Source organism: Lutra lutra, chromosome 6 (genome assembly GCF_902655055.1).
Source record: "Lutra lutra chromosome 6, mLutLut1.2, whole genome shotgun sequence".
Lineage (NCBI taxonomy): Eukaryota > Metazoa > Chordata > Mammalia > Carnivora > Mustelidae > Lutra > Lutra lutra.
This window is the reverse complement of record NC_062283.1, coordinates 121,870,929-121,883,931: the sequence shown is the minus strand read 5'-3', so window position 1 is coordinate 121,883,931 and position 13,003 is coordinate 121,870,929. Positions and strand designations below refer to the sequence as shown.

Here is a 13,003-nt window from a genome sequence, read left to right as displayed (position 1 = left end):
CTGCCTGCTTGTGATCTCTCCGTCTCTGTCAAATAAATAAATAAAATCTTAAAAAAGAAGAGAGAGAGTCTTGTAGCCCTGCAGGGAGGCGTGAGGGCAGCATGGGCGAGCCGTCTGGTCATACCACTTTGACCCATTAAAATATAGGCGTTAGAACCGGGAATTCAAATTTGCTTTTAGGTTGGCCATGATTTTTAAATTTTGAGTTGGGCTTTTGGTGTAGTTTCACTGAAAGGGAGGTAGGATCCTTACTAAAATGACTTACCTAAGATCTCGTCTAAAAGCCAGCAGTCTCTCTCTCTCCTTGATTACAACTGGGTTAATGTGTGCCCCTCTTCTCTGCTGCCCCTGCCCCCAATTTCAGATGTAGTGAGAGGTCCACTTTGGAGGGGCTGTTCTGGGGCCTGTGCCATTCAGGGAAATCACAGAAGCTTATCATACACTCTTGCATTGTTAGAAGACAAGCATATGATGACAGTGATGGAGCAGGACATGGAGAAAGGTGTCCGTGGTCAGGAAGGCCTCATGCTAAGGCTCACTCCTCAAACAATAGATTGCCATGTTCTGCACTTTTCCAATGTTACTGTCATCTCTGCTGTGCGCCAGGTCTCCTGTTAGGTTATAACGAGGGAGATCTTCATTGAAACATCAGGGGTCGGCTCTTTTTTCCTGTCCTCTTGATCTCCTTTAAAAATGTTGAACAGTATTTATTCTTCTGTTCTAAGGTAATCAATCTTTAAGAGAGGCCTTGACCCCATTTTGCAGAACAGATCAGGAACATCAGTTGTTTAAAGGAAATGAGTATCAACTTTCTGAAAGGGGTTCTCAGAATGATGACTGAATTGTTCGGCCTCGTCTAGCTTCCAGACTGGCCCTCCCTGCCCTTGCCAGGTCATGATTCACAAGTCCTTGTGCAGTGGGTCTTTTCCCATTAGAGAGTGATGTGGATCTCAGAAGCGAATGGGCAGCCCTTCTTCATTCTTCAGAGGCATTTCTCTTTCTCCTTCATTCCATTTAAATATTGTCAGCCTTTAGAAACACTACTTAGCCATAGCGGGCTCAGAAGTGAAGCTTTTCTACATTTCAATCAATAATTCATTCTTTCAGTAAACTTAATGCGTGACTGATGCCTAGTGGCCAGGTTCCATGCTGGATGGGGGGAAGCTAGGCGATAAGATGCTATCTTGGTCCTCTGGTGACTCACAGGCCGAGGGAGACATCGAGCCATCATAATGGTGGGTGCTGGGGGAGAATTGAAGAACTGAGGAAAGGCAGCCAGCACCTGCTGGAGTGATAAGGGAAAGGCATTCCCAGAGGAGATGGTATCACAACCAAAGTGAGGGACCGTCAGTTGTGGGTGAAGGGGCTGGGTGCCTGGGGCAGATTAGGGTGTCTAGGCAGAGAGGGCAGCATCTGCAAGAGTTCTGAGGCAAGACTGAGGAGCCTGGGCAGGCACATGGAATTCTGTGTGGCAGGTGCACAGGAGGCAGTGGGCGGGGGGGGGGGGGGGGGGGGGGGGGGGGGATGGGGCCGGAGAATGGCCAGCCCTGCGTGGGTCAGATTGGAGGGAGTGGGGCAGCGCACTGAGCTCAGCAGCTGGGGGGGTTCGTGAATGACTCCAAGAAATAGGCTGGTGCGACTAGATTTGTGTTTTAGGAGCTCTTTGTAGCTCCCTTGGGACAACTGGATTTCTGAAGGACCTTGAGGGGATGTCAGGAGACCTGCTAGGAGACTGCTGTGCTCAGGGTTGAGAAATGATGAAAGGCTGAGCTACCTGCTGATTGAATTGGAGAAAAGGGCAAATTCACAGGGTGACTGGCTGTCAGGAGCAAGGGATAGAGAGCAGTGAAGAATGGGTCCCAAGATTCTTTCTGGCTTGGGTGGGGAGAAGCAGATTTGAAGGGAAGGAAGATCATGAGTGCAAGTTTGGAAATATGGGTTTGTAGAGGACCTCTCAGGTCCTCTACAAAGGTGTTAGGACAAGGTCTGGGCTGGGTATGGGTTTAAGAGTCATCAGTTGAAGTCGTGGGTGTGAATTAGATCACACCACAAGTGTGGAGTGAGAGATAGAAAGAATAGCAATGAAAATCTTGGGAACCTGCAATAGGTGGTGGGAAAAGCAGTAGAGATGTAAGCTAAGGGAGAGCTCTTCTATGAAAGACATGGCCAGTGTCACATGTTGCAGACTGTCCAAGGAAGAGAAAACTATGCAAAGAATGTTTAGGGGTACCTGGGTGGTTCAATCAGTTAAGCATCTGACTCTTGATCTCAGCTCAGGTCTTGATCTCGGGGTCATGAGTTCAAGCCCCGTGTTGGGCTCCATGCTCAGCATAAAGCCTACTTAAAAAAAAAAAAAAAAAAAGAAGAAGAAGAAGAGAAGGTATGTTTATTGGATTTTGCAACAAGGAGGTATTTTGATTTGGATGAGAGTAGTTTCCGTCAAATGTTAATAGTTTGCCGGGAGCTTGGTTATGGAAGGAGGTGGATTCTTGGTTGTAAGGATTGAGAAACATGTGTAAATGAGGCTTGCTGCCTGTAGCGATTGAGTTAGGAGCCCATGAATCACCCATTTTCTTTGGAATTTAAAGTTTGTACCCACTTCATAGTGGTTGACCTTACAGAGCCTAGCTGGCCCTCATTTGCTTCTCTTCACTGACACTGGGCAGCAGTATTAGGCTCAGGGAGGGAAGGAGGAAAGAAATCAAGAGCAGTGTGGGAAAGAGAAGAGAGGAAGACCAGTTTCTCAGGTTACTTCTAGATGCTAAATTCCAGATCAACCCAGTATTCCTCCTTCTGTGCCCTCCATTCAACCTGTTAATGAAGATGGAGAACCTGATGCCATTGCGTTGGTGGGGTTTCCTCCAGCTTAGCTGTATGACCCAGAACAGCCGCCTCTTCCATTCCCATCTGCTACTTGAACCCATTAGCACTCTGTCCATCACTGCATCCTCATCCTGGGCACATGCCCCCACTTCCTGCTCTACGGAGGAAACGGAAGTCACTAAGCAGGATCCCTGAACCCCTCACCTCTTGTGACACACTCCTCCTCTCTATCTCAGAGCAAGTGGTATCTTTGCTTCTCTCTAAGATGGCCCTTCCAGCCTGGCCTTCTCACCTTCTAACTTGCCCTTGACCTGTGGACTTCCTAATACCACTCATTACCCTAGAAACTTCTCCTCTGACAGCTTTAGCACTCTTGCTGACATGCCATCAGCTACAAGTCCTCTATCTTGAGTCTAAATGTATCTCCGGAGTTCTCAGCCTTCTGCACGTTCTCACTTGGGGGTTCCATTGGGACCTTCAACACAACAGCTTGATGTGTCTTTCATCATCTAAACCTGTGGTACCTGGTGTGTGCCCACCCATATTTGTTAATGGCACTATCATCCACTCAAGTGATTGGCCTGAGAGAGAAGACTTAATCTCTCCTTATACCTAATTCATCAATCAATAGACTCTTTTTCTCATACCCCAGAGTTTCTCCTCTGCATTTCCTGTACACCCTCCCTCCCATTGCCCTAGCCCTTAGGTCTTGCCAGAGTCTTCTAGCCAGCCTCCCTACCGGTGGTTTCTCCCTTCCCAACCCTTCCTTCACATTGCCACAAACCCGATTATGTCTCTTGTCTGCTTAAAACCTTTCAGTGGTTCAACTTTGCTTCCAAAATAGAGTTCAGCACCCTTTGTCTCAGGCCCAGCCAGATCTGGTCCTGGCCCACCCTTTGGGTCTCTGCACAGGCGTCCCATGCCACCCAGCTGGTGTTCTTCATGCACACCCTTCCCCTCTGCTCTGGCTGGTGAGCTTCTGCCCATCCCTCAGGATCACTTATGCTTATGGTGAAACCTGTGTCATTCGTCTACAAAGAATGTCTCTTTTTTCACATCAACCTGTCCGTTTAGAGCCACCACATTCCTCATTTTTACTCTTTAGACACTTCCTGGATACTCTTATGACCTGGTCATGCTTATTTTGGAGAGAACTTAGTTTTATTCTTAGTTCATGGGCTTGTGAAATAATCAAGGATGGTCTAGCTCTTCTACTGTGCCTTTTAATCCAGTACAATTCAAATCAAAGTACTAAATTATTCTAATGGGATGTGAAAACTGATACCTTAATTACTGCAGGTACAAAAAGAAGAGCAAATAGGAAAGCACTTAGTTTGCATGTTTATAAAGAATTTCCTAGAGTAAATATGAGATCTTTTGCATCAAAGTTTCCGTTGACTTCTCTGACTGTACGTAGTAGTTACATCGTGATGTACTTTTTCCTATTTTCAGCAAAATCCATTCTTGACTCAATACTTTATTTTGAGAGATTTAGAAAGAAGTATACAAAACTTTCTAACGAGATTTGTAGGCATTATTTTAAAAAGGTAATAAAGAGTTATGGGTATAGGGCAGAGAATTGTGTTGAATTGGTTGTAGGATTTTTCAGTAAAAGTCAGGAACGCCTAAAAACTTTCAGAGAGATCTTCTCTTTCTTTTCTTTTCTTCTTCTTTTTTTTTAATAGAAGAAAGAACAGAGGGAGAGAGTAGTAGAACCATATAAATGATCAACATTTCAGGGACTTTTTTTTCTTTAAAGAATTGTGGTGGAAAATAGCTATAATTTATCATAATTCCTTGTGTTTTCTCTGTAAAAATATTTTTCACTCGCTATTTTTTTGAAGTGGCCATTTTGCTCTATGAACTAACACTAGGAGGCGAGACGACCTGCCAGTACATCTTTATGGCTCATTATGGGGAAAAACGAAAATATCTTCTGTAGACACTCCCACAGCTACATTCTTCTCAGCCTTCAGTAGGACACCCTTTTAATTTCTGCCTGCCAGCACTACCAGCACTATCAGGAAACATAGGAACATTCCTGCAATTGTATACGTTCCAAGCCCCAAATCGGCCAAGGCCTGAGGGTGTTGGCCAGCAGCCCACATGCACCCGGTCGCTGCTCAGCTTCTCTTCGAGTCCCATGGCAACATCTGGACCAGAGAGGTGACCACAAGCATCGCCCAGATGGGAAGAGTGACTCAACGGAGTTCCTTCCATCTTTGTATTCACTTCAGAGTCCTGGAGCACAAACTGAAACCATCCTCCAGGCTTTCTGGAGAGCAAATCAAATATATAATATTTTTATAATTTATAATATTTTATAATTTATATAGTTTATACTAACCTTGGACAGGTGTATCTACTCCCTAATCTTCTGTCAAATAGGCAAAAGTTTTCTTTTTTAAACAACCCTTTGATATGGTAAAATCTAAAATGCATACACAAATTGTACAAAAACACCCCAAAAAGGTGCAGCTTAATTAATGAACACAGAGCATATCCCTGCATAAGCATCCCTCAGATCAAGCAAGAGAATGAAGCCAGCCCTGCAGTCACTGTGCCTCCTTCCTGGTGTCCCCATAGACCTGCACAGTCCTGCCTCAGAACCTCTGGAAGGTTTTCTGTGGGGTGGTTTTCTGTGGGGTTGCCTAAGAGGATCCAGAAGCCAGCCTTGGGAGGTGGGGGGCGGTGTGGATCTGAGGGCGGGGGCCAGGAGAGGTTTGGTGGAATTGTGGCATGGCATCCGTATCTGGATTTGTTCTAGTTTCTCTTACAGACCCGGAGTCTAGGCATTGGCCAGAAGCTGTTGTGACATCTGCCATGCAGAGACCGCTCTTTGTAAAAGCCGCTCTTGCTCATTTCCTCCCGTGTGCCCGCTTCGGACGCACTCTCTGGAAATGGACTCAGGAGCTGATGTGTACCTAATGCCCAGTAGTAACCTGTTTCCACACAATTCCAGGACGTTAGCTTATTGCCAGTGGGTGGACAATCTCAATGAGACCCGGAAGATGCTCTCTCTTAGTGGTGGCGGTCCCTTCAGTAACCTGCTGAGGTGGGTCGTGTGCCACATAACGAAAGGAATTGTGAAGCGCGAGATGCACGGCCACGGCATTGGCCGCTTCTCAGAGGAGGAGATTTACATGCTGATGGAGAAGGACATGCGGTCCTTGGCAGGGCTTTTGGGTAACGTACCACACCTTCTATTCTCTATTTTCTGTCCGCACCTTTTTTGCATGATCCTTAAAGCGCTCTTAGTTGGCTGATTTGAAGTCTTATTTTGGTTGGTTTCTTTGCTTCCACGTGTAGGTGGCAGCCCCACCATTTAACCCGACCCCCTAACTTTCAGGAGCAAGTGTCTGTGTCCTCCGTCACTAGCGCCAGCCCGGCCCGTGTGGCGAGGCGGTGCGGAGAGGACGCGGGCGGGCTGCGGGCTCACCGCCACGGGCAGCGCTGCGGGCCGCTGGGGAGGCCATGGGAGCCGCGGGTGGTTCTTAGCCGGGAAGCTCTTTGGATTATGACAGGCCTGGGTGGAAGGGCTGCTTGTGAACGCCTCTGCTGGAGGAGTCCCGGGGTCTCCGTGGCCATCAGGCTGCTGCGAGCGCGGGCAGCGCCGCTTCTGACCCGCTCGGCGGGCACCTGTCGCGTGTCGTTTCTCACGCCTGTTTCCGTTGGTGATCTCAGTGCTCTCCTTCTGAGCGCCTTGTAACGCTTCTGATTTTGCATTTACGGCACACAGTGGGTTTCGCTGTGCCTGGAAGCCCCTCGAAGGGGAGGAGGAGGAGTCCCGGAGCGGCGTATGTGTGGGCTGGTGAGCGGAGAGCGGTGTCCTTGCTCCCCTCGTTGGCTGGGCTGATGTGACTCTGTGCCCGGCAGAGCGCGAGTCTCAACTATGTCAATTCATAAACACATCGTTTGAATTCAGGAGCTTCGGTGTGGGAAATGATGGTTTCTCCTGGGGACATCTAAGGTCTAGGGAGCCAAGCCCTCTGTGTGACCAGCTGTGTGACCCGGTCCCTTGGGACTGCGTATTTTGGGGTTTCACTAACTTTATTTTGGCGTTCTCATCTCCATTCTAGGGCACATCATGTTCCTTACCTTCTCCAGGAGCGGGGGTTGGGGGTCTGTTTTGTTGAAAACCATGGGGCCTCCAGGAACTGTGGGCTGTGCTAGGTAGACCCTGCCCCCTGTCCTCCAGGGTGACTTGCTCTGACTGGCTCCTTCCCTTTTCTGCACTTCAGGTGCTTCCTGGACCTGGAGTTACCGCCACCCCCCAACCCCCTCCCCTGGCCTGTAGGAGGAGAGCCCAACAGCATATCCAGCTCTCTGCCAGCTTTGTTTGGGGGAGGGGGTTGATGCTGTCCAGACCGTCTGGTGCTTTCTAGGCCCTGCCTGACATAGATATGGAATTGGCCTTAAGTTCACCTCGTTCCCATGGAAACAGCCCTGGACTTGCAGCCTCTTGGAGCAGGCCTGCCATGGGCCGTTTTCTCCTTCGTAACTGTTCTACCTGCTCGCAGCTTGCTTTCCAGCTCACGCTGTGGGGAGCCCCAGCAAGCCAGGCACGGAGCCCTCAACGTTAAGCCAGAGGTTATGCAGTAAAGTCCTGCCCTTCTCCAAAAAGTTCACAATGTTGTTTCCTTAACCAGGAGGGGGTGAGCATCAATGTCCTGGAGCACTTCTGGTCGGGAGAACTGGGGAGCACCGGGTAGCGATTCTCTGATACTTAATGACTTAGCAAAGTGCTTCTTTCCCAGTTGTGGGGAGATGGGAGGTAGAGCTATTATTGGCAGCTGGGTTGGAGACCTGGCAAGTATTCCAAATACCATCAAGTCTAAATCATTTCCTGAGATGAGAAATTGATTCGGCTATTTGAAAAGAGGGAGTCCACTGGAGTTCTCTTCCATGCGGGAGCTCAGGGAACAGTCTAGGCTCTCATGAGAAGCACTTTTGCTGCCTTTGGGGAGGGAGAGGGTCTTCAGCTGAACATCAGAGGTTTTCTTACTAAATGAGATAAAAGTGTTACCCCCCCCTCACCTGGAGATGTAGCTTAACTTTTAAGGCCCAGATGCCTGAGAGACTCAAAATGCGTAATAACTTTTTGTTAAGTATTTCAAGATTTGGGGAAATTGTCTAGGGAGGTATTTGAGTCATCAGGGTAAATTAATTATTGCTGTTTCAGTTCAGTTGACTTCAAGGATTGAAGACCTTCTTTGGGGCCAGCGCTGGGGAATACAAAAGTGAATAAGAGATGGTCCCCGCTCTCAGGCAGCTTCCTCTCCAGCGGGAGAGACAAACTTATAAGCCAGGAATAGGCAAATTGTGGCCCATAGCTGGTGGTCTGTTTTTTCTGTTTGTTGTTGTTGTTTTGTTTTTTTAATGGCCTATGAGCTAAGAATCATTTTTATATTATTAAACTGTAGGGAAAAAATGCAACAGAGATGAAATATGGCCCAGAAAGCCTAAAATATTTACCATCTGAAGCTCCACAGAACTTTGTGGACCTCTGCTCTAAATGAGTACCTATGTTCAAGTTGGGCTGTGATGGGTGTCATGACAGAGGTCTATGCTTGGTGCCCTGGAGACACAACAGGGTAGGGGTGAAATGGCAGGGAGAGCTTGGAGGGCCAGAGAAGAGGCCACAGGCGTTTGGCTCCAGAAAATAAACAGTTGTCCCAAGGAAGAAAATAGGGAAGAACCATCTGGGCAAGTCATGAGAAAAATGGTCACAAGTGAGGGACATTTTGGAATCACGGTTGAAATGAAGGTTAAAAGGTAGTTTGGGACCGCATTATAAAAGGTAATAATAACGCTAAGATGCTTCGTCATACAGAAAATATGGAGAGGGTGCAGACTTTTGAGTATTAGAGAGAAAGAGGCATGTTTGTGATTTAGAAAAGTGGCTCTGTTGGTGTCATAGCAGATGACTTGGGCCTGAAGGGGTGGGTGTTAAAAGAGACTGAAGATAGGCAGCCCATATCTTTGGATGTAGTTTAAAAAAATTGTGATGAAATTCAAATCAAAAAATTAAATTTAAACAAAATAAAAATTAGTTGAGAAAGATGATACCTTCATGTTGGAAAGGAGGAGACAAAATTATTATTTATAGAAATTAAGAGATTATGTAGCTAAAATAGGAACACCTTGGTGGCTCAGTCAGTTAAGCGTCAGCCTTTGGCACAGGTCATGATCCCAGGGTCCTAGGATTGAGCCCCCACGATGGGCTCAGCAGGGAGCCTGCTTCTCCTTCTCTCTCTGCCTGCTTCTTCCCATGCTTCTGCGCTCTCTCTGTCAAATAAACAAAATCTCAAAAAAAAAAAAAAAGAGATTATGTAGCTAAAATAATAGAGAATCAAAATTACGGTTAATGAGGGAGTTCAGTAATTTTACAAAGTTACAGACATCCAGATGGCCACCAAACACATGAAAAGATGTGCAACATCACTCATCATCAGGGAATGCAAATCAAAACCACAATGAGAGGGGCGCCTGGGTGGCTCAGTGGGTTAGCCTCTGCTCCGGCTCGGGTCATGATCCCAGGTCCTGGGATCGAGCCCCACATCAGGCTCTCTGCTCAGCAGGGAGCCTGCTTCCCTTCCTCTCTCTGCCTGCCTCTCTGCCTACCTGTGATCTCTGTCTGTCAAATAAATAAATAAAATCTTTAAAAAAAACAAAAACCAAAAAACCACAATGAGATATCACCTCACACCTGTCAGAATGGCTAAAATTAACAACACTGGAAATGGCAGGTGTTGGTGAGGATGTGGAGAAAGAGAAACCTTCTTGTACTGTGGTGGGAATACAATTGGTGTAGCAATTGTGGAAATCTGTATGGAGGCTCCTCAAAAAATTAAAAATAGAACTACCCTTTAAAAAAAAAAAAGATTTATTTGAGAGAGAGAGAGAATGAGCAGTGGAGAGGGGCAGAGGAAGAGAAAGAGAGAAGCAGACTTCTCAGCAGAAGACTGATGTAGGGCTTGATCCCAGCACCCCAGGATCATGATCTGAGCCAAAGACGGACACTTAACCAACTAAGCCACCCACACACCCCCAAATAGAACTACTTTATGATCTAGGAATTGTACTACTGGGTATTTACCCAAAAAATACAAAAACACTAATTTGAGGGGATACATGCACCCTTATGTTTATTGTAGCATTATTATAAAGCCAAACTCTAGAAGCAGCCCCAGGATGAATGGATAAAGAAGATAAATATATTATAAATAGTGGAATATTATTCAGCCATAAAAAAGAATGAAATCTTGCCATTTGCAACCCATCAATAATAGCTAGAGAGTATTATGGTAAGTGAAATAAGTCAGTCAGAGAAAGACAAATACCATAGGATCTCACTCACATGTGGAATTTAAGAAACAAAACAAACAAGCAAAGGAAACAAAAGAGAAAGACAAACAAAGAAACAGACTCTTAACTATGGGGAACAAACTCATGTTACCAGAGGGAAGGTGGGTGGGGGGGATGGAGAACATAGGGGATGGGGATTAAAGATAAATTCATCCTGGGGTGCCTGGGTGGCTCAGTGGGTTAAGCCTCTGCCTTCGGCTCAGGTCATGATCTCGGGGTCCTGGGGTCGAGTCCCGCATCAGGCTCTCTGCTTGGCAGGGAGCCTGCTTTCTCCTCTCTCTCTCTCTGTCTGCCTCTCTGCCTACTTGTGATCTCTCTGTGTCAAATAAATAAAAAAAAAAAAAAAATAAAATGGCAAGAAGTTTACAAAGTTACAAACATGTAAATCTTGATATCTCAAATAACTGATTAGGAAATATTAAAAGTTTCCATTTATAATAATAAAAAATCAAAATATTAGAAATATTTATGAGAAATATTCAGGTCCTACAGAAATAAAATTGGATAGTTTTAATAAGAGATAGAAGGTTTTTTAGAAAATGGGGAGTATACCCTCGTTTATCCATTGGAGAGTGATTCGAAAGTATACCCTCGTTTATTCATTCAAGAGCCAGAGGTCAAAGGTAGCTCCATCACTTCCTAGCTCTGCGACCTTGGGCAAGTTTCTGAACTTCTCTAGGCCTTAGTTTCCTTATGTGTAAAATGGAGACAATAATGGTGAAAAGAAAAGTAGCACATGTAAAGTGCTCAGAATAGTGCCCGCAGGTAGTAAGCAATCAAGTAACAGGCAAGTGTAAAACACAACTGTGATGAGGGCAGGAAGCAGAGGTTCTGTGGTTGCTGTGGGTGCTGTGGGTGCTGATAACGCGGGGCGGGCTGCCCAGTGGTCAGTGTTAGCCTCTCTTCGGTTCGGCATGTTTCCATGTCCCCTTGGGGTAGGTGTATACGTTGGAAGCAGAAGTAACGACCAGTAGTGGATGCCTGACTTTCACCTTGTGCGAGAAGTGTGTAGACTATTTCTATCCCCTCCCAGCAAGGTGAGAATCAGAAAAGCATGAAAAAAAAAAAAAAAAAAAAAAGGAAGAAAGAAAAAAAAGAAAAGCATGATGTAAAATTCAGTACAGAAAGGCCAGATTTTGGGGAGGCAGTGGGTGGCTGGAGGGCCATGTGAGGGAGGGATTTCACATCTTGGGCTCCACTGCTTAAGTTATCCTAACTTATGTTGTTAGGATAACCGCAGTTGCCCTTTTGGTACACATCTTTCTAATATTTTTATGTGTAATTTTAAATCATATAGTTGTATTTGTATAAATATACACATACATATAATTTTCCAACCTGTCTTTTCCTTAATATATTGCAAGTATTTTTTCCTAGACCATATGTTGCCCTGTGCCTGGTCTCACACTTGAGGCCATTAAAAACTGACATAAAACTCATCAGCCTTCTGCCTCTTTTGTATTTCTGTGCTACCATTAATCCTGCGTCTACAGGTATGAACTTGAAGTGGAAGGGGAAATAAGACCAGAATGAATATAAGAAGATACGAATGTAGCTGGGGTCCCGCCTTAGCACAGAGATCCCTGGCTGTGATCGTGTGATAGGAGATTAAAGTAAGAAAGAAGATGGAATCTGGTACCCAGTCAGAGTAATGCCACCCATTTGGCAGATGAGGAAACTGAGGCACAGAAAGGTTGAGTGACTTGCCCACAGTTACACAAACAGTAGAAAGAGATGTTGGTGAGCAAGTAGGGCACAGGCCTGAGCTGCTGCCTGACGGAGATACTGTTGCAAACGTTTATAAAATGGCAAGACGTGTGAGAATTACCACCCGGAGAAGTACTAGGTGCAACGAGGGCCCTCTTGCGGGGCAGACTAATGTGGTCACAGGGGTTATGCAGGACTTCTTTGAGGACATGGCACTTCCGGACTCTGAAAGATAAGTGGAGTTAGGCAGACATGTGTGTGAGGAGAAATGGGGTGGGAAGTGAGACCAGCATGGAACATAGAAGGGACGTCACCTGTGAGGGCTCTGACATGAAAGGCAGCTGGAAGCCTTCAAGGAATGAAATGATGGCTAGTGTGTGAGTAACTTTGTGTGAACCGAAGTGTGGCATGAGGTAGAGGTAGGCAGGGGCTAGATCACACAAGTCTTCTGTATCACTTAAATAATCTTGGTCTTTCTTCTAACAACAACGGAATCTGTCAGAAGTTGAAATTAGGGAAGCGACATGACTTTATATATAATGCGCTAGAGGGGCCACGGGTGAGTTTGAGGAGGCTGTTGAAAGGTAAGATGGTGTTGTGGATTACAGTCCTGGTGATAGAGTTGGACCTATGATGATGGTTTAGAGCTATATTCTAGAGACAGAGTTGACTGCAGTTTGGTGACTTGATATATGTGTGTGGTGGTGGGGGGGAGGCAGTGTTGGAGAGGGCAGGGGTAAGGCATAACCAAGTTCTTGACATGAACAGTTAGTACACAAAGTAGCCATTCATAGTTGGAGAATGCTGGAGTAGAGGGGAACATCATGAATTTCAGGTGCTGAGTCTCAGATCCCTGTGAGACAGACACGAGTGGAGACAAAGTGTATGATAAGGGCATCCTTTTTTTTTTTTTTTCTTAACTCATTAAATTTTTTTAAAAAGATTTTATTTGAGAGAGAGAGTGCAAGAGCACATGCAGGGGGAGGGGCAGAAGGAAGAAGGAGAAGCAGGCTTTCTGCTTAGCAGGGAGCCCAGGTGCAGGGCTCAATCCCAGGATCCGGGCATCAGGACCTGAGCCAAAGGCAGATGCTTAATTGACTGAGCC

The 13,003-nt window shown here is 46.0% G+C and overlaps 1 protein-coding gene across 3 annotated transcripts in view; it reads left to right on the top strand.

The window, feature by feature from the left end:
- Positions 1 to 13,003, top strand: part of FAXC (failed axon connections homolog, metaxin like GST domain containing) — a 75,438-nt gene that overhangs the window by 19,934 nt on the left and 42,501 nt on the right. For all 3 annotated transcript variants that reach the window (XR_007128159.1, XM_047733938.1, XM_047733937.1), the window contains one exon: positions 5,786 to 6,009. Coding sequence is in view for 2 of the 3 variants with exons in the window: in XM_047733938.1 (XP_047589894.1) it covers positions 5,786 to 6,009 (224 nt within the window). In the remaining variant the exon portion in view is untranslated. The remainder of the gene's footprint in view (positions 1 to 5,785; positions 6,010 to 13,003) is intronic.